Here is a 22,852-nt window from a genome sequence, read left to right as displayed (position 1 = left end):
AACTAACACAATTTCCAAAGAATAGGATATTCTTATCAATAAAAGCAAATGTAACATGCTACATGAAGCTATTGTGAAAAATATAAAAAAAAACTGAAAATGTAACAAATACTATAAATCATCACCGTAACTTTGGACAAATCGTTAGAATAATATAGTCCCATTCCGTTGCCTTGTCATTCTAATCATGTCAGATCTCATACACTCCATTTTGTATTTGGAACTGCAAAGAGCTGGACCTCAAAATAATGTACTTTTATCCTTTTCAGGGCTTCACGTTATTTGTTTTATGCTATTATCTCAAAAGAAATCCAAATACTTTCAAGCCATGAGTTTAAATTTATCATTTGAGTATATTTTATAGTGTATTTAATGTAAAAATGTTAAGGGAATGAACAGTATCAAGAAAGAGAGTGGTTGGCAAAGCACAGAGGATGTGAAGGATGAAAAATGGGAGGAGATTTATTCGGCAATGAGAGTTTCCTTTCAAATAGGAGTTTCAGGAAAATAATAAGAGAAATAGGACTGCAAGGTACTTAAGGAAAAATGTTTAGAGGAAAAGTATAGAAAGCAAGTTGAAGTAAATCTTCAAATAATATTTTCATCGAAAAATAACTTTCTGTCTTGTTGAAAAAATAACCTTTTAAAAATATCTCGTATTAAATAATATGAAGATATGGCCCTCCAGACCTAATTGATACTAATACATTTTTAAAATTATTGATATATTGAAAAAGTCACATGCTTTTCCTAAAACAAAAACCACTTACCTATGCAGACAGTTAAAATATTTCAAATATAATTTTTTTTAAAAAGAGGCATATTGAAAATAGAAGTCTTTCATAGACATTCATTTATTCATTTATACAGTAATTATATAAACTATTTAGTAGAGCATTTAGTCTTTACTAAATTTTCATTAACTCATGTATTACAACTTTTATGTGTCTATTTTAAATGTCATATATGTATTTAAAAATGAAAACTAAATATTCTATTGAAGCTTGATTATTTTATAAATTCATTGGTTTGAAATCCTTATTTGTAGACTATTTTCTTCCAAACCTCTGTTAAACGTTTTGAGATCATAAATCTTTTAAGAAACAGATCAAAGCTATGAACATGCTCCCTACAAAAATGTACATGCACGCATATATATCAAAATGTTCATAGAATTTTTTATCATATAAGAGCACTTCACTTATCAAAAGCTGATACAGATGGGGACATTTTTCAGAAAAAAAGAAGCCTCGAACTTTTTCATTTGAACTATTTTTGAAGAAAGTCTTTCTAAAATGTGTCACTCCTTTTTCTGAGATTTTAATCAGATTCTAGGAACTTTTATCTTGATGAATTAAGGCCATGCTTTTAAATATGAATTATTGTCCTAAGTCTTAGAACTAATGCTCTCAAACGTGAGACATGAGTTGTCATTTCTTTAGGAAATGACAATAAGGAAAAAGTACTTCTTTGTTATTATTGTTCCAGCATTTCATCTATTCTATTTGCTATATATGTGCCTCTAATAGCACTGCTTCTGCTTCAAACTCATTCTATTTAATCCAGTAACTAGAAAACAGAAATGCTAAAACTATATTTAAAGTTGAAATAAAATAATCTATTGGTTCTGGGAGTCTTTTATTAAATTGCATGGTCTTTTTGGCATTTATATTGGACTGTCAACTCTTTCTTCCTTCAGGAGTTTACTATCTATAGTCCAGAAAAGTGAGGTAGCTACACATATAGACTTTATGAAAAAATAATTTATAATCTCTCTAAAATACATTATGATTTTTGAAGTTCTTTAAGTAATCTTAATCCAACACATTCTAAAAAAAATGGCCATAAGGAACAAACTTTCTTAGTTACTTAGTCTCTATTCATTTCTCACATGCTGTGTACATGCCTGTGTTCCTGCATACATGTCTGCTCAGTATAATAAGCAGACTGTTGGATAATTAATCTTTGGACTTAGAATGTAAGACAGAATGAGGGCCAACTCACATGTTTCACAACTTTCTGCTGTAAAATAGTCTCTATTCATGTCCATGCTCAAAAACATTGGAAATATCAGACAAAACATTATAATGTTTTACATATATAATATCAAATTGGATAACATAAAAAGTATTAATAGTAAGAGATCATTATTCATATTACTTAATTTGATACTAGTGTATGCAATTTGGAAAACTCCTGAATACTATGGAGCATAACCCTCAGTTCTAGTCACCAAACTACAGTCTCAGTCAGTCCCTGAGCTAACATTTGAGGAAATCAACAATAAATAAGACGTCTTTTGGGTAGTCAGTACAAATAATGTTTATAATTTTTACTCACAGAACATAACTTTTAATATGGATAAGTGTTGCTATATAAACAATCAGAAGGCAGAACAATCACACTATCCTCAGGCAAGATGGACAACGATATAGGACGATATTGACTTTATTTGCAGCATTCGATTGCTTTGAGTTATGCTTAATATACCTCTTAAAGTTTAACCACATTTAAGGGAAGAAGGCAAATCTAGATAACATAATCTTATTGTGAAAAAAATACACAATATTTTCAAATATACAAACTTGGTAAGTCAAAGAAAAGTAATGATGAATAAATGATTGCAATTTATGGACATTTGTGAAATTTTTATAGCAAGTAACACTAGTGCTATAGAGAATGTGATATGCTGTGATTCTGAAACATAAATCCAAATTTAAGTTTAAATCCAATTTAAGTTTGCTAGACTCTCTGATTGGCTTTTTTATAGTTTTTTTTTTTTTTCTAAACACATTCTGCACAAATGCCATGTATTGATCTGATCATCCTTTTAATTAGCAATACCTTTTAGAATTAGACGTTAACATCTACAAAAAGAAGAAGAAAACAATAGTTCTTTGTTTTTCTATCTCATTTTAACTCATAAATTACTTTACCAATTGTCCAATCTGCCCCAAGATCCTTCATAACTCATTTCCTTCCCTTGGGAAAGTGGTTCTGACTTGGGTGACTAGCATCCCTGGAATCTTGCTAGGTTCCTTCCACGTGCCTTAAAACTCATAGCTGTGATTTCTAAACCTTTTCCACAGACATGATACACTTTTTCAACAAACTTTCTTTCCTTTATCTGCCCAGTCACTTTTATAATGGACATTTAATTGAGAATTTCTTTGATTTCTGAATTCATCTTTCAACAAAGATACCATCTTTGGTCTCTTTTTACTCTAATTGTCCATAAGAAGGGACAGCTTCCTCCATTACTGAACTGGCACAAGCTGCTGGACACCCACTCTGGAGAAAAGTGTGGGCCCTCCAACAGGCTCAGAAGATACATTAAGATGTTAAACTCACTGATAAGGCCTGTGCTGGATGAAGAGGATATATGGGCTCCAAAACGTCTCCAGACTTTTGAAATGTCCATTACATAGACTTTCCTCAAATGAAGAATATTATCAGTAGTTAACTGTAACCTATTGTAATCTGAGGTCACCCTGGTAGAAGATATCCCAGGATAAAATGAGTCCCTGCAGGACTTAGGTACCTTCAGAAGAAATTAAGTATAAAATGAACCACCAAAAGCCTTAATCATAAAAAAAAAAAAAAAATTATGTTCTCTACCAGTTGAACTTCCCTAGTTAATTGTCCCACCAAAGTCGGTCTCTTCCTAATCCAGAAACTAAAGCATAACTATCTGTGAATACGAATATAGGCCAACATATGTTTATTTAAACACATTACTATCTATAGTTCAGTGGTTTTTATGTTAAGAGTATTAAAGTATGACAAATGAAAGAAAATAATTCTGAATCACAGTAACATTATCAGAAGAAGCTTTAAAGAAATGAGAAAACTGTACGCCTATGTCAGTTCAATGTGTATCATTAAGAAGACTATTTCCTTGCGCTTGTTAATTTTTAACCACAAAGAGAAATGTGTCATTTGGTTAATACAATGGTTGTTGCATTACAGAATCCACTGCAGAGGGACCTGAGAGATCCACTGTGTACTGGAAGATATTCAGAAAACCTGCAGTGGCAGCAGTTGCACCATCATCTTAACCCTGGAAGGTATTCTCAATGTTCCACCACACACAGATTCAGCACCTGCCTGGGACAACCAGTGAGAAAGTAACTCGGCATCCTCAAGAACAATGTATGGAAGAGCGTAAAGACTAACATGTTGTTTTCAAAATTACTAGTGTGTATACACACACATACACATTCATAACTAGATTGGATAGCAATGAGCATTTGGCAGAATGAAAAAATAAATACATATTATCCTACATATACACATGAAGACACACACAAATAGGCCTACAAGCAGTCATACAAATGCATGAAGATAAATACAAATATGTGTGTGTGTGTGTGTGTGTGTGTGTCTATATATATATATATATATATATATATATATATATATCTCAATGTGTTTAGGCTAATCTAAAAGTCAGACACCAAGTATTCGAAATATATTTGCTCACATGTACTTAAACATATGAATAATGACTATTATACTTGGAAACGTATGGTGCAGATACTTGCAAATTTTTTTATTTCAGAAAGTTTTTTGGGGAAAATCCTATTTCTTACCTACATTTCCAGTCATTAAGTATGAATTCTGAAAGTCCATCATCCCCATTCCAACAATGTGTATAAAATCTTCAATCACCTGCATTAACTCTATTGACCCTGGATAAATCTAGAAAAAATAAGCAAAGGTTACATGGAATAAAAAATTGATACATACAATGGCATATATAACTGAAATTTTTTAAACCTACATGAAATCACAAATCAGCTTTGTTTGACGTCAAAAAAATCTACAGCTGCCTATAGCTGTATTTTTTAAATTAAGAATTGAGAATGACATGAGATGTCACATAGGAGGAACTTTGGAAGTAATATGATGTAGTGATTAATCCCTCATAAATCTAAGGAAACTCAAAATATCTAACAGACTGTCTCCTCAGAAAATACATGACTTTTCTTTTGATGATGTCTTTCCATCATTTAAACATAACAAAAACATAGAACACTGAAATTGGGCTCTTTACATGTTTAACATGGCAACTACATGAGGAACACAAGAAGAAAAACAGTTAATACTGCCACCATGAAGATATTTACAAACTATTAAGTTATTGCATAATAATAAATATCTTGAAACATTTATTATTTAATAATTATAATGTCCACTGTAAGAATAATGGTAATAATTTTAATATTACAATAATATTAATAGCTCTAGTGAATGTGCTTTACATGAACAAATACAAAACACAACTGTGGTATTATTATTCATATTTTAGGAAAGAAGAAGAAAGACCTCAAGAAGGTTAAACAGCATACCTAAGGCTATATTGTATCTTGAATAGTGGCTGAGCAATACCTACCTATCTAACTGTCCATCTATGCATCTATCCATTTATCCAACTACCTACCTATCTACTTACCTACCTACAGGACCATCTGCCTCCATGGCCCATGTGTTTCTTTCAACATCATGGCACCTCACACAGTACAAATGGACGAATGTTTTTTTATTTGGCAACCATGATTGTGGCAATAGTTCATAGTGTTCGGGACATAAAGGCTATTGAAAATATCACATGACTTTTCATGTGTATAACCCATAAAGCTTATAAAGTCAGCCTGCATTATATAACCACTTTAGAGCAGAAAATCTTTTGAAGTCAAGTTAATTTCTTGTGTCCATTCAGCACCACTGCATTTTCTAGCCATGAAAATTAAGTGGATTAGAGAGTTCTAGCTGCTTTGTAATCGCAAAGACTAGTGCAGAAGACGAGAAGGCATTCTGAATAGCAGAAAAGCATATAGTCAGAGCTGAAAGCGACAGTAGGCATATGTGTATTTCAAAGGGGCTTGCGGTTGTGCCTGTCTAAAAATCAGACAGTATCCACAGTATATTTACTCACATATACTTGAAGACATGAATGACGGATATTAACTTAGACATGTATAGCTGAGATAGTTCCAATTTTTAATTTTAGAAAGATTTGGGGGATAAAACCTATCGCTTAGCTTCACTTTCAGTCATTAAACACAAATTTCGAAAGTCCATCATCCCACTTCCAAGAATGTGCCTAAGATTTTTGTTATCGCCAAGGCTTCCTGCTACTGCTGTATTTTCCCCTTATCTTTGTATAGGTGTGTATGTATATGAGAATGTGTAGTGGAAGGATGAATATAAATTTTAAAAAGAGGCTTATTTTTTTCTGTTGAAAATATGGGAAGAGGCTCTCCCTCCCTCAACCCCACTCTCTTCTCCCTTTTCTTAGAGCATTTACTTTTGGAAATCTAGTAATTGTAAGCACTTTTTCTCTTTGAAATGCATATCAATTTATTTAAAAGCTAGTCTCCTACAGCTTAAAGATCCAGGAATATCTCTCTTTGAAAGGTAAATATACAGAAAGATAGTGCCCCTCTTTCTCAGTTTCTGTGAAAGGTAGAAGCCTAACTTCAGAGGCCTCTTGAATTTTGCTTCAAGTGGTAAAATTGCTTCCAGTCATAAAGCTATAAGGAGGTTATTTTTTTCTTTGAATAAGGCCAATTAAGTAACAAGATGGTCACCGCCAATTACCAAGTGAATTTAGGATGAACTATGTGTGACAAAGGGTGCTCTTAAGTCCTCTTCAGAACTAGTTACTGTTTACCTTGAGGACACTGCTAGGCTGTGTAACAGGGTTTTTGTAATCTCAGCGGATTGCCTATGATACACATTACATTCTGGTTTACTGCTTATTCAATAATGAATGTGTTTTCTTTCTCTTCTGCCTTGGTGGAGAGGTTTTTTAGGTTGACTAAAGATTCTGTTTATAATTATATTTCTCCAAGTGTAGTCAAATGTTATAGAGCAGGTTATAAAAGGTTGCCAAACTTTTTCTGTTTGCATATAGTAAATATTTTAGGCTTTGCAGGACATGAAGTCTCTGTTGTAAACTCAACTCTTTCCTTGTATCAAAACAGCCATATATAGGTTATATGTAAATGAATGAGTGTGGCTATATTCCAAAATATGATTAACAAAATAAGCCTCAAGCTGGATTTGGCTCACTGGCTGCAGTTTGCTCACTCTTGCTCTAGAGACATATGAATTTTCAATGTAATAAAGAAATATCAAACATAATACATGACTAAAATGACTTGTCTTGACTAAACTGGACTTGTCAACTCCATCCATATGGGTAGAGTGTAAAGCAGTGCTATATAGAAAGTAGTTTATTTGTTTTTGTTTTTGTTTTTTAACTTTAGTATACTACGTTTTTAGTAGAATGATTTATCTAAACATAGTTTTATCCTTCATAACTGGAACCGATGGGTAACAAATTCCAAAATGACCATTCAAAAGAGTAAATTTTGTTTGCAAAAAACTTCCGATGTCAGTAGCCACCATTTTATTCAGCTCATTTTCCAAATGTACACAGAGTTCTGTTTTATATTTACTTTTGTTAAGGCTATTACTCAAAAATAAGGAGAGCCACAAGGATTATCTTTGATAGATTTTAAACAGTACCTATTTCCACAAAGTTTACCCTTTGGGCCACAAACTCAATAGACCCATTCACCACGTGGCTGCATTTATGACACCACCTTTTAGTAAAAGCTACAGAACAGGGTTGTTTTTGTTTTTTCAGTTTCAAATCGTTATTTCAAAAACAGTATTAAGGATCATTATTATTGGAAAAAATACTTTAAATATAAGAATATAGCTAACTCAAAATCTCAAGGAAATAGATGGTTTATGAATTCAAGATTTTTCATTGACAAGAAGTTCTGCCACCATTCATTATTTGTTAAAGTTAGGACCTCGCCGGGCGCGGTGGCTCAAGCCTGTAATCCCAGCACTTTGGGAGGCCGAGACGGGCGGATCACGAGGTCAGGAGATCGAGACCATCCTGGCTAACACGGTGAAACCCCGTCTCTACTAAAAAGTACAAAAAACTAGCCGGGCGAGGTGGCGGGCGCCTGTAGTCTCAGCTACTCGGGAGGCTGAGTCAGGAGAATGGCATGAACCCGGGAGGCAGAGCTTGCAGTGAGCTGAGATCCGGCCACTGCACTCCAGCCTGGGCGACAGAGCGAAACTCCGTCTCAAAAAAAATAAAAAATAAAAAAAAATAAAATAAAATAAATAAAGTTAGGACCTCACAGTAAATAACAGCATCTGATGAACTGCACTCTTGTTTTAAATAGGATATTATATATTTCTTCTAAATATATCCATAATTAATAGTCTCTAGCATTCTAGAAAGATGTACTTAGCTTCTGCAGCTGTATTCTAAGGAAAGACACCATCTTCTTACAGTGAGTGAATGAGGCTGTCCTCTAGAAGAAAGTCAAGGACAAATATGTAACTCGAATTGGTAGAAAAAAATAGATTTAAAGTATTAAAATAAGGTTTTGTTTTTTTTTTTTCTGGCTATGTCCAGATGCATGAAATTTATACCTAATAATGAGGTAGACCCACACTGGACTATTTTTAGAGCTCCTGTCATAATAGGATAAAGCGCATACTTTACTCCTGAAGACCCAGAATATGATTATAAAGGGAAAACCTGAACCTCAGTAAATGTTCATTCTGTTTTTTTTCAAGATTACCTTATTTTTAACAAGAGTCAAGTAGAAAAACTAAAGAAGTTTAACATCCAGTTAAATTACATTTACATAGAATTTTTAGAACCATATTTTTTCCCTCTTTCTAGACTTCTAACCCACTTTTCCTGTAATTCGGAGGAAAAAAAAATTAGTCACTGTATATCAGTTAGGATACCACAAACGGTATTGCAAAGTATTTATAAACAATACCTAAACCAATAAGGTCACTTGCTACACTGATAAAGCATAGCAAGAAGATTTTAAAAAATCATAACATAATTTTTGGTGAGGCCTGATTTTAACAGTTCTTGGCTTTGAATAAAAATTAATCGCTCTCTCTATGATCCATATTAAATGCAACATTGTAGTAAATGCAAATGGTTTTACTAGTCAAAGCTCTATACTCTCATTTGAAATATGTACTTTTAGATGTGCTGCTTTTCCCATGGTCTACAGACAAAAAAGGAACTTATTGGTTAGGCATATAATTATTACACATTAAATCCTTAAAGTTTTAAGTTGCTTAAACTTGCTCAGCTTTTTTTCACATGTATAGACATTCCTTCCAGACTGATAAGGTAAAGATCATTTGTTTCCTCAAAAATTACTAGGATATAACCTAGACTGACTTAAAAATATCTTGTTTTCCTGAAATAGCAAGCCATTAATTTAGTCACATATTTTATACACTTCGTTTCGCCAACTTCATTTTAAGTTCTGAAATAACCCCAACCTTACCTGTTGTGCATCTTCCCATTTTTCCTTGTTTTCTTCATCTAGAAGGTTGCTAACTATTTGAAAGAAGTTCTGTAAATTAAATTAGATAAAAGATTTAATATTACATGAGAGAATTATACTTTCTAATAACATCCATTTGGGTTGACTACATGGTAAAGGTATAAGAACTTTGTAATATTGCTTTATGACCCTAACACAGTATTCTAGAAGATCTCTGAGGATCCTTTTCCGGCACCATAATTCCAGAATTTTCATATACCTTCATTTCTTTATACGCTCAGAGGAGGTCAGTATAGGGAAAACACTTTCACTCACAATTATTCGTTCCATTATGGTTTCTATATTCCACTCTGTAATGTCATTGTGTAATTATTCCATACAAGTAAGTTTGATCCTGTCTGTAATGAAAGTCATCTGTGACTAGGCACGGTGAATCACGCCTGTAATCCCAGCACTTTGGGAGACCGAGGTGGGCGGATCACGAAGTCAGGAGATCGAGACCATCCTGGCTAACACAGTGAAACCCCATCTCTACTAAAAATCCAAAATAAACAAATAAATAAATAAATAAGTTAGCTGGGTGTGGTGGCGGGCGCCTCTAGTCCCAGCTACTCGGGAGGCTGAGGCAGGTGAATGGTGTGAACCTAGGAGGTGGAGCTTGTGGTGAGCCAAGATTGCGCCACTGGACTCCAGCCTGGGCTATAGAGTGAGATTCCGTCCCAAAAAAAAAAAAAAAAAAAAAAAAGAAAGAAAGAAGAGAAAAGAAAGAAAGTAGTCTGTATTTGTTTCATTACAAGATGTCCTGTTACTTGTTAGTCATGGTTGTTACTTGCAATGTTGTTTCAAAGAACACCCTAGTAAAAGTATAGGCAAAGTGGAGGAAAGACAAGCTCCCTCAGTTGAAATCTTGACTCTGCCCTTCCTGCTCATTGTACTTTTACAACTACCAATTGCAAATATTAAATGAAATTTTCTAAGTTCCTGGCATTTCACATATGCTAAGAGCACAATAAATCTTAGCTATTTTCAAATTATTACTCTACTCCTCTGCCTTTTGCCAGCAAGCCAACATGGGAGAATGAATAGACATGTAACATCCTTGCCATCATTCTTGTCTGTAACTGTTGAAGACCTATAGGCTTTATCTTCACCTAGCAGTACCCAGTGATTTTTGGTTTTTCCCTTTCCTTGCAGGAAGGTCATTTTGATGTTCATATTCCATTCACACTGACAGAGAGCCGGGCTCTGTTCAGTTCTGTTTTGCAAGTGCGCATTTCACACGTGAAGGATTTTTACCAGAGAGAGACTTTTCTGTCCTTTCACACTACACTGTGCCATCAAGACACAGGAACTAGGAGAGAACAACCAGCGTGCCTTTGAAGGCGAGCTGTGACTTGGGGTCACAGGAGACCTGAGAAGTGTAAAGGGAAGGCATGGTGTTTATCTTAAGTTGCATAGGCAGTGGTGGCTTGGCTGCGTTCTCAGAAGCCATCTCTTCTGACTGTGTGTAGGTTAGCAGTAGCACTGCTTCACACTGATACATTAACTTGGACCACGACCAGGACTCCCTTGAGGGCAGAAATAATCATAACCTGTTAGTCTCATCAGTCTTCCTCCCTATCCAGCTTCTCAAAAGAGACATTTGCACTAATTTCAAAGAAACTCACCTGGGTGTTATTAAATTAAAAACAAAGGTGCCTCATTTCCTCTTGTGGTTTGAAGCTGTTAGTATCTATATTTAATTGCCCTATTTGTGCTATTTATTTTAATAGTTCCTGGCAATCACATGGTTGAAACACGGTTTGAGTCATAACCTCTATAAAAGTTACAGACTATTTTATGCAACTCTTAAAAAACCTGCAAGTCTGTTTTAGACTCGTTTTTCAATTCATTTAAACTTTTTGTACTACCAGCCATTTTTTTTCCACTTAAACTTTCCTGCTTGGAGTGTTAACATTTGAAGGGCTTAGTCCATTGAGCTGTAACTCTACCTATGGTCAGAAAGAATTAACCTTCAGAGTTCTCCAATTGCCTATGGCTGTTTAACTCAGTAGGGGACATGGTGCTAATGAGGCAAAAGTTGCAGGTTTTATCCCTGTACATGCCAGTTAGCTGTGCTGAGGTCCATGACCTCGGTCTGCATTCTAACCCCTGCCAGCTTTCATACAAAATGCCTGCTGCTGCTAACAACAGACACCAAGAGAACAGGAAGCAATTTGTGCAACTGCATCTCCATTTCTGAAAAAAAAAAAAATTCACAAAGCATGTTTTGCTGACAGTGGGTCGGTGACTCCTTGCTGTACATGAAGGCCATTGCATACACAAAATTCCTTGATGAAAACAATAAATTCAGAGTTCAGTTCTTTTTTTAAATCACCAAAGGGCACACACAAAAACCACAAATTATTAAAATATATGTTGAGCCAACCAAACATAGCATTTTGTACTATTCTTCAAGCATTTTGTACGATTCTTCAAGGCCAACAAATGTGGCTTTACTAAATCGGAGTGGGAAGGCAGTACAGAATAAAGTTATTTGTTCTCACTATTGATTAGACTTTGGAATAATCAGTAGTAGTGCCCTGACTAATGAAATCCATGTGGGGTACAGTGAGCTAAGTCTGAATATCTCAAGCAGTGGGGCAAGATTTATGGGAAGACTAAGTCTTTCTTGTTCATCAGTGTATTCTCAGTGCATATGACTTGCTCATAGCAGATATTTAATAAAGTCCTACATTTAAAATAAAATTTAAGTTGCAAAGTCACTACATCTCAGCTTGTTTCTTTTTTCTTTATTTTTCCAACTTTAATTTTAGATTCAGGGGATACATGTACAGGTGTGTTACCTGGGTTTATTGTGTGATGGTGAGGTTTGGAGTATGAATGATTCCATCACCTAGGTACTAAGCACAGTACCCACTAGTTAGGTTTGTAGCCCCTTCCCTTCTCCTTCCCTCCCTCCCCACTCTATTAGTCCCCAGTGTCTATTTTTGCCATTTTTATGTGCATGAGTACACAATATTTAGCTCCCACTTATAAGTGAGAACATGCAGTATTTGGTTTTCTGTTCCTGCATTAATTTGCTTAGGATAATGGCCTCCAGCTGCATCCATGTTGCTGCACAGGGCATGATTTCATTCTTTTTAATGGCTGCATAATATTCCATAGTGTACATGTACCACATTTTGCATCTCAGCTTTCCTAAAAATATTTAGCACCATTTCTTTCAGCTGGCCTTGCTCTAACTTGTCTCACACATATATAATATATAATATATATATAGATACACACACACATTATATATATATATATACACACACACTAATACATACTGAATATATATTTGCTTTGACATTTACTAAACTATCAGACTGATAAATAGAACCAAACCTAACAGAACAGCTCTTTGAAGAGGCAACTCATGACATTTCAGGCCGCATGACTGAATTTTTCAAAGTATGAAGCTCCTTCTGTGGTAGCAGAGCCACTACTTGCTAGTGTTCTTTTAAAACTCCATTAATGGTGATAATCGCTCTTTTGATGATTTACGGATTAGGTCACTTATGTCAATCTCTAAAATAAAAAGGTCAACATCTTACAGTAGGTTTCGCCTCATTTTTTTGCTTTTTTTGTTTTTTGATTTTTTGTTGCTTTTTTTTTTTTTTTTTTTTTTTTTTTTCAGTCACCTCTGATCTCCATGACCTAGACTGATTTGAAAAACTGCATGTCCTTGGCAGAATCTGAGCTGTTTGGAGTTTGAATGAGGCAGACCCCGTTTAACATTTTCCCCATCAATTATTAACTGTATTGTTATGGGCAGATGTGCCCACCTATGCTTTATTTCTTGAATCTGTAATACAGGAGTAATAATAGCTACCTAGCAGAGCTATTGTGAAGCCTGGAGTTAATTCTTAACACAGTATCTGATGCATGGCAAGTGCTCGATATATGGTAACTTTATGATTTTATTACCTTTATGTTATATATTTTTTATGACTGGCTGCATGATTTGTATTCATTGCCACATTATGGCAAATATGCACCTATAATTCTGAGATAGACTTTCACAACCAGTAGCATTCTCCTCTATCCTCTTTAATGTCTCTTCCTCTCTCAGCAATATGTACAGAACAGAACTGATTCACCACTAACTCTGAGGAACAGGAACATAATTTGTTCACCAGAAGTCTCTTCTTTCTAAAAATGTGCTCTGTGGGGAGGGAGTTTCAGGGTAGTTAGTATTAGATACCTACTATATGAGAGGCACCATGGTGAATGGTTGTGGTACACAAAGGTCAAAGAGGCATGATAATTCTTTCTTTGCAGGAAGTATTACAAAAATCAGGGCAATAAATGTATGCTATAAAGAAAAGCATACATCCTTCTGTGACATTCAAAGTAGAGGCCCTAGATTTGGCTATACAAGACAAAAATGACACTTTATTTTATGGAAAGGAGTAAAACATTCTGTTTTTACTTCTGATTGGCTTCCACTTGGCAGATTTCTTATGGATTATACACAATTTTTTATAAATATACTAAAATATGTCTTAGCATTTTGCTTTTGCTGAATTCCTATTTCCATGGAAATAGAGTTGTAGATTAGGCTAGCAATTTCAGCCACAGGAAATGTGCTCTCCTCCATCTTAACCAGTAGCAAAATGGTTGGACACCAAGGGACAAAGACAAGCCCTAAGAGTCGAATTTAGTAAGGTAGATCTGAAGTTTTGAAAGAATTACAGTGACTCTGACTAGAAATATAGAGGGAACTATTAGAAAGGCTTAACAGTAAACAAGGAAGCAGGGATAAGCCATTAGGATAAGGATGCATAATATAGGATAGATCATTGATCCCCAACCTAGAGATCAACTAGTTGATGGCTGCAAGGCCATGTATGATCCAGCCGCTTCCCGACTCTCCAACTTTATCTCATGCTATCCTGCCCCATGCTCTATTTGTACTCCAAGTTCCTTAGACTTCTTCATGCATCCCACACTATTTTTCTGCCCTGCCTGTAGGCCTGTTTACATGCTGTTTGCTTTCTTGGACTGTTATTCTTTCTGTTCTTTACTCAGATAACATTTTCTTATCCTTTATGTCCAGATTTACATGTAATTTCCTCAAAAAGGCCTTATGAGATCATCACCCCCACTCCCAATTATACAGAGTCGGATATTTTCTTTTTCTCTTGGTACTGTGTGACCTTTTCTGGAAGTATATAGGATTTTGAAGTTATGATTTATTTGTATGACGATTGGTTTAGGGCTTTTCCCTCTACTAGCTTATAATCGAGTTATTTCTATTTTTTCACTCTTGTGCCTCCAGTGCACAACATCAGGCACAGCAGCACGTAAGTACTCAACTATTTAAAACTGATGCATTACATGTCCACTGTGTGTAAGGAAATGGGCTAAGCATTCATGGAGTTTTTAAAAATTGAAAACAATAAAAAGTTTATACCTAATTTGCTGCCTCTTTTTCGATTCAACGCCCTCCTCTTCCAGTGATGCTTTTAATGCTACCGGGGCTCTCCTTATGTCCAGGAAATGAGAGATAACACTTATTTTTACAGATAAGGAAACTAGTTATCTTGAGCAAGTATGGGATCGACCTCTTCTCATTTTTAACAGCATTTGAAGACTCAACATCATCCTTGAGCACAAATATATACTTTTGAGAAGTTGTAGGACTACAGGAAGCGGCTGTGGATATTCAACCCTGGTCCTTAAACTCACATGTAGCAACAAGCAAGGAATGGGACTCCTCTTCCATAAACTCATGAACTTCGTAAATCCAGTTCATCCTATGCCAAACACAGGGAACCCTCCCTATGCATCACTACCCTTACCCTGATCCAGAACTGTGGGAAATACATTTTTATTCGTTATCAATTACCCAGTCTCAGCATTTCGTTATAGCATCACAAATGGGCTGAGACAGTGACACAAAAACAAAATAGGTTATAGGAATAGACTGAATAGGTCAGCAAGGGGTGTGTGTGTGTGTGTGTGTGTGTGTGTGTGTGTGTGTGTGACGGAGAGAGAGAGAGAGAGAGATTACTTTAGATTAGATGGTCATCAGGAAAGACCTTTCTAAGATGGTCACATTTGAACTGAGAACAGAATAATAAAAAAGAGACAGCCACATGAAGACCTGAGGAAGAGAGTTCCAGAAAAAAAGGGAAGAGGATGTTCAAATTCCCTGGGTAAATGACAGTCTGAACAAGTTTGAGAAACAGAAAGAAAGATAACATCACTAGAGTTGAAGAGGGGGCTGGGTGAGGTGAAAGGATGAAAATATTAATAGAGGATGAAAATCATACACAGGGGTCAGGTAAAGTGAGGCTTTGGTCCTACAGGGGTTCTGTTACATGAGTTGTACTAAAAATCAAGGTCTAGCTTTGGCCACTGAGTGGAAAATAAAGCATAGGAGAGGAAGAGTAAAAACAGGAAGATTAGAATGCAGTTTGTTGTAATTATTGAGGCCAGAGATGATAGCAGCTTGGTTTAGAGAAATGACATGATGACAGATTGCACGGGAGGAGAAGCACAGATTCAAAGGTAAGGCTTTGGTTCTTAGCTCAGGTAGCTGAGGGTGATGAGTTAGCCATGCTACCACATAAGAAGCAGCAGTGTTGAGAAGAGAAAGTGACCTTTGTTTCGTTCAAGTTGAGTATGAGGGATCTAAAACATAGCTAAGAAAAGAGACCCAGTGGACAGGTTTAACTACAAGCCTACAGTTCAAGAGGAAAAAAAATGTGAACAATTAAACTGGAGGCTTTTGAGACAAAAAAAAAAAAAAAAAAAAAAAATTAGGATTATCATGACTAGAGCTGAGTGGCATGAAGTCATAGTTAAAATATAGAAGGCTAAATTCATAAGAAGAGAAATGAATAAAAAAAGATGAAGAAGTAAGAAAGAAAGCAGGACAGACAGGTAACAGAATAATATGAATTTTAAATCCCAGCTCTTTGGGAGGTCTAGGTGGGTGGATCACCTGAGGTCAAGAGTTCGAGACCAGCCTGGCCAACATGGTGAAACCCTGTCTCTACTAAAAATAAAATAAAACTAGCCAAGCATGGTGGTGCACGCCTGTAATCCTAGCTACTCAGGAGGCTGAGGCAGGAGAATCGCTTGAACCTGGGAAGCAGAGGTTGCAGTGAGCCAAGATCACACCACTGCACTCCAGCCTGGGCAACAGAGCGAGACTCCATCTTAAGGAAAAAAAAAAAAGGAAAAAAAAAAAAAAAAAAGAAGACTCTCCACTGCTGAGATTAATTCTGAGGAGACAGACCATTCCTTTAACTAGGTAAAAATCCAAAAAGTGTTCAAAATATAGTATATAGGTTGGTGCAAAAGTAAATGCGGGTTTGTTTTCCATTAAAAACTGCAATTACTTTCGCATCAACCTAATAGTAGATCTCATTTTTTGTTTTGCCCTAATGCACTTGGCTGATAACATTTGCATATGTGATACATAAAACCATGAATACATCCATATTATAGATTAAAGAAGAGATCACAGGTTCCCTGTGTTATGGCTACGACTTTACCTCATAGCATCCTATTCTATTCAAGAAGGTATACTGAAATGAAATTAAGTAAGAACAACATTATTATGGAAATCATCTTGAATTTACTCTTTTTAAAAAAATACTAAGTAATCCCTAAAGAGTGCTCTAGGTACTTTTTTGGTAATAGGTGAATAGGCAAAATAACTCCTAATCAAACAAGACCAAGAAGCCCAATACCATGGTTTAGACCTTTTATCCAGAATGTCTATCAAGGCAGCACATCAATTGAGCATTGGTAACTGAAAACTAACAAGGATTCAGAAAGGCAGAATATTATAATACAGCATGTCATCCAGCAGGTTTCAGAAACCAAGGCATAAGAAGAATATAATCTAGAGTCAAAAATCTGAGCCACTGGAAAACTGGGAGACAAAAGATAGGGGGACATCTGAAGGACAAGGATATCAAGGTCAGCAGTGGGATCTGCAGCAGACCAGATGGCCTGACCTCACAGTGGTGTTCAGAGGCTTCTGATGGCAGGGCTGGACTGACCCTGCTCTCCCACTGCAACCTGCCAGACCAAAAGGAATGTGAGAACAGATAATTGAAACTAATATCTCCTAATAGTCACTAGGTGAGGAGAAAGAAGTCTTTAAGAACATCATATATATATATATATATACACACACACTTCTTTTAGCTCTGACTCATTTGAAAACTGCATAAGAACAGTGTTCCAGGAATCACTGTCTTTCACACTAATCTCATTACCTTGCCATGATGTAAGAGAGTTTCACCTGTGGAGTCCCAGAATAGCTCAGATGGGAAATTTTTTATACAATGCTCTCAGTATCTCTGAGTTACCTTTAGGATCAAGGATTCCAATAAGAGGTAACAGAGTAATTCTGCTGTGAGGTATACTAGATGGGATGAGGCTAAGTGGAAAGAATAAGCCATCCAATCTTTAATGCTTTGGGGCATGAGCTCAGTATTGCCTACAGTCCTCTTTTAAAAATGAAAGGTAAAAATAGTTAGTGATACTAATACCATTATATATGATTTTTCCCCAGACATAGCCTGGGAGAACAGCCAATGTTATAAAACCATCATAATTCAGTGTGACAAACTCATCATCATATTCAGACAGGAGATGCTTCTTAAGTGAGGAAGAAGGTAAGGAGTGATTCCTCAAGTTTGGTAGACCTGGCTGATACACCTAAGGGCCACCATGTGAGAGAAGCCTGCACACATCTCAAGTTTAGACCCTTACAAGACTACAGGCAGTAGTCACAGCAGGTCCAGTCCTGAAGAAAGATGACTGACACAGACCCCTTCAATAAAAGAAAATTCTCATAGTCCTTCAAGATTCCTTGTTATATATAGGCTCACTGTATCTCAGTACCCCCCAACCCACTCCAAAATCTTTATGTTAAAGTCCTAGTACCCAGTAGCTCAGATGTGATTGTCTTTGGACATAGTGTTGTTAAGAAGGAAATTAAGTTAGAAAGAGTGAATCAGGGTGGGCCCTAATCTAATCTGACTGGTGTCCTTTAAGAAGAGGAGGTTAGAACACACAGAGAGACACCAGGGATGCAAGTGTGTAGAGAAAAAGACCATGTGAAAAAGACAGAGAGAGAAGGCAGCCATCTACAAGCCAAAGAGAGAGGCCTCATGAGAAACTCAACCTGTCGAGACCTCGATCTTGGAGATCTAGCCTCTAGAACTGTGAGAAAATAAATGTTGCTGTTTAAGTCACTCAGTTTGTGGTATTTGTTATGGTAGCCCTAATACACCAAAACACTCTTCAATAAAAACTTTTTAAAACAGAAGAATATTTGATAATAAATGGAATCACAATATAAAACCATTTGTAACTTTTGCTAATGCAAATCTCAATATTTTCTTGACTCTGAAGAAAATAATAGGAGCTTTGGAAAGGGTAAAACTAGCAGTCTCATGTTTTATTGTATTTTTTAAGAACTTGATCAAACTAATGTATTTACTCCACATGGCATTTACCAACTGATACATTGCACTTTATACATTCTTCAAACTACTTTACCTCTCTTCCTTTTCCCACATGGCTGTGGTGCATACTCCGGGCTCTTCTATGGAGCTTGTTAGTTTCCCTCAGTCACCAGCTATCTTCTAGATTCGTTCATGGTAGGACTTAACCATGCTGGGTTGTGAGGCAAGATCTGTAGCTTCATATTTCACCCACTTAAGAAAGTTATTTCCCATTAAATTTCTTATTTTCATGTTTACAATAAGGGTGGGGTTTAAATACTATCTAGAAAGTGATGCTAGCTACGTTAGGCTCTCTCTACCACAGAGAAATGATAGTAAATCTTCTCAGGCTGTTAAGCATTGAAAACAGCAGCCATTTAGATGACGTGGAGTGATTGTTGACTGGGAGCTACTGTCCTGTACCTGGCTTATTTTCTACTGAGCCAGGCATCCTGGCTATTGATTGAAGCAATTTTTCTCATCCCCTTGCTCTCTAACTACAAAATGGCCCTTCAGTGTTGACCTTAAAGAAGAGTGCTGTTTTTTTGTTTCCATTTTCCCTGATACATTTCCTGCCCTTTTCTTCCATAATAAGTGAAAAAAAAAAAAAAAAAAAAGCAGTGCCCACACTCCCTTAGGTGGTTCCATGAGAAACATTCAACCTTTCTTTCTTGTCAGGAGAGATACCAAATATACATCTGCATTGGTAGTAGCTACCTGTGCTCCAAGAACTGTAAATTTTCGTTCCATTTTTGTCTTGTTGGATGATAATAGTCACATTTCTTGAGACCTACCAGGTGTCAGGTACTGAGTAAGTATTTCACACAGTAAGCTTAACCTTCACATGAATCCTATAAGGTAGGTACTATTATCCCATACTGTTGAATAGAAAATTGAGGCATAGAGTAGTTGAATAACTTGTCTCGGATCACAGAGCTAACAAGTGTTAAAGCCACATCCGGAAGCTCAGAGCAAGTACTCTTAGTCATCACACCCTACTCCCCTGCTTCCATTCCCTATCTCCCTTACTCATGTTTGAGAAAATTATTAGCCTTTCTGGTTACATAATGCCTGTCGAGCAGAGGATCTCAAGGTATCACGTTGTGTCTTGAAGGCTAGAGTTGTACTGTAATTCGAAACTAGAAAAGCCTTCCCAGATCTTATTTAGTCAACAAAATTATACTACCTCTACAGATGAGGTCTATCATTATATGAGGGTATTATATTATCATATTAATAGCTGCTTCCACATTTATCAACCCAATCTTTAATATAAAAAAGGGAATAGTGTCTGGCATTAAAACCAATGGAGAAATCATACTCCAAGGTCTTCACCAAGTGACTTAATCTTTTGATAATCAGCATGGAAGTAATCCACGGTGCAACATATCTGCTTGCTCATCAAGTGTTTTAAGATAAAAGATGTGGCCAGGCACAGTGGCTCACATCTATAATCTCAGCACTTTGGGAGGCCAAGGTGGGTGGATCACGAGGTCGAGAGATCGAGACCATCCTGGCCAACGTGGTGAAACCCCGTCTCTACTAAAAATACAAAAATTAGCCAGGCGTGGTGGCATGCACCTGTAGTCCCAGCTATTCAAAAGCCTGAGGCAGGAGAATCGCTTGAACCAGGGAGGCAGAGGTTGCAGTGAGCCGAGATCGTGCCACTGTACTCCAGCCTGGCGACAGAGCAAAACTCCATCAGTAAAAAAATAAATAAATAAATAAATAAATAAATAAATAAATATGCTTGGTTTTGTTGAAATTACTACTTCTGCTTTCAATTTAATTCTTTGATCACCTATCTCTGAATCATTTGTTTAGAATATAGTCTGAACTTAAAAAAGAAATCAGAAAACTAAGGTTAGAGCTTCCTATTTAATCTCAGCTATTGAGAAACAAATTTCTTAAACCTAGGGGATGTATCAGATAAACAAGTAGCATTCCAATGTTGAGTAATGACCTGTTTAAAGGTCATGATTAATTTTTCTTAATGAAATAGAAAATAATGGAGAATACCAGAGTGTATTATTACACATAGTGAGGTAAATATTATTTTGGAAAACTCTACTTTTCAACTGCATGTTAATGTAACTGTGTGTTTTACAGCAGGTTACAGTACAAAAACATTGGGAAAACACTGATCTTCTGTTAGGTCCACAGAAGTAGGAACATGCCTGGGTAGAAACTGGTCCTTGCATTCAGATGAGTTTCAGGAACACAGTACACTGTGAGGGTCTGTGGACATTTCTACGGGTGTATTTTTTCCAATATTTTCTTTCTTCATCTCCCAAATCTAAACTGTTTCAAGGGCCTTTCTTTTCTTCCATGAAGATGTTTCTTTCCTCTTTTCTGAGCCACTGTCACTAAGACATGTTCTCTTCTTTTCTCATATCTAGGTCACTGCCACAGCAACTCCATGGGCTTATTCTCCCTCCTTCCCTACTCTTTCTCTATTCACCAATCCATGTTATTTACCTTTTCAGACCATCTTTCCAAAAACTGTCTTTATATTTAGTAAATCTGTTTATAGTGAACCAAGTTCAAACTCTTTTATGTGGCCTCAACTTTCCTGCCTTTATGATCTGCATTTTCCACCATGCATCCTATTTTCCAAAATATTTTCCAAAGTAGGATGCATGGTGGAAAATGCAGATCATAAAGATAGGAAGGTTTTTCTAATGGACGGGTCATTCTTACACTACTTCTATGCTTTTGACTACATAGTTTAATTATTGAGTGTTTCTGTACCTATCTTGCTTCTCCAAATTCTATCTTAAGTCCTAACTCTCTCATGACTTCTTTACTTACTGCTGTTGTTCAGACCTCTTTCGAAAATTCATAGAAGTGGAACATGCTATACTTACATCAGTGTAGCCTCACTCAAGTTATTTTTTTCTTCTATATAACTTCTATATAACTCAAGTTATTATAAGCAGCTTGAGGGCAAGACCCACATTTTTCTTCTATGCTGGTAATGAAAATACTAGCAATAATGAGATTATGTAGTACTTACTATGTGTCAAGTAATTAATAAATATTATGTATGGACTCATATATTTCTGAGCCTCAACTTATACCTGGAAAATAGATAACAGTTAACCTTCTGATTAAATATTTATATTTCTGAATTCACCTATGTGTTACAATTTATTTGTAACATTGAAACTAAAATGCGTAGCACCATCATAGCCAACGGTGGATATGTACAAAGGTAAAAATTTTGAGTTGGCCAATGTGCATGTTTCTAGCTGAGGTCTAACATGATGATGCTCTTTTTGTTTTAACCCTTATCTTATAACCAAGTATCCATTTCAGATCTTTTTACTGCCACATGTTTCATACTTTTGGGGCTTTTTTATGTTGTTGATTTCACTGCTTAAAATGAGCCCAGAATGGTGTTGAAGTAGTATCTAGTGATCTCAAGCACAACAAAAGTATGCTATACTTTACACAGAAAATAAGTATGTCAGATAAACCTTCTTTAGGCATGAGATAAAGTGCTGTCGGCTATGAGTCCAATGTTAGTGCATCAACAACATACATTAAACAAGGTCAATTTTAAGTGAAACACACATAAAACAAAGTCATTTTGATTGGTTGATGAAAATGTTGTGACCAGATTCTCAAAGGAACTTAATCCTGTATTTCCCTTTGGAGCAATGGTTCAGTATTTGTTAATTCAGAGTTTGCTGTAATGTTATAGACAACACCTATCACAAATAATGAATTGACTATTATCTCTTCTTTATTTCTTTTTTTACAGAAACTAAGAAATAAGGTAGACAAAGATTAAGTAACGTGCCTGAAGATACCAAGATAGTTGGACAGGACGAAATTTGATTTTAAATATGTCTGATTAAATTTTATCAAGTCTTAAAGTTTCCGGAGCAAGCAGTGCAAACTCAATCCTCTATTGATAGAATAAGACTGAGAATGAATTATTTCAGTGGTCAAAAAAAAGTAAATGAACAAGTT

General features: G+C 35.8%; 1 protein-coding gene across 2 annotated transcripts in view; it reads right to left on the bottom strand.

The window, feature by feature from the left end:
* ADGRB3 (adhesion G protein-coupled receptor B3) overlaps window positions 1–22,852 on the bottom strand; it is a 783,011-nt gene that overhangs the window by 377,218 nt on the left and 382,941 nt on the right. For both annotated transcript variants that reach the window (XM_010371613.2, XM_010371622.2), the window contains 2 exons: window positions 9,354–9,422; window positions 4,593–4,701 (listed from right to left, as the gene is read on the bottom strand). In XM_010371613.2, the coding sequence (XP_010369915.1) occupies window positions 4,593–4,701; window positions 9,354–9,422 (178 nt within the window). The remainder of the gene's footprint in view (window positions 1–4,592; window positions 4,702–9,353; window positions 9,423–22,852) is intronic.

This window comes from Rhinopithecus roxellana, chromosome 4, assembly GCF_007565055.1.
Source record: "Rhinopithecus roxellana isolate Shanxi Qingling chromosome 4, ASM756505v1, whole genome shotgun sequence".
Taxonomy (NCBI): domain Eukaryota; kingdom Metazoa; phylum Chordata; class Mammalia; order Primates; family Cercopithecidae; genus Rhinopithecus; species Rhinopithecus roxellana.
Note: the sequence above shows the minus strand (reverse complement) of the source record. Positions and strands in the feature narration are given on the sequence as shown.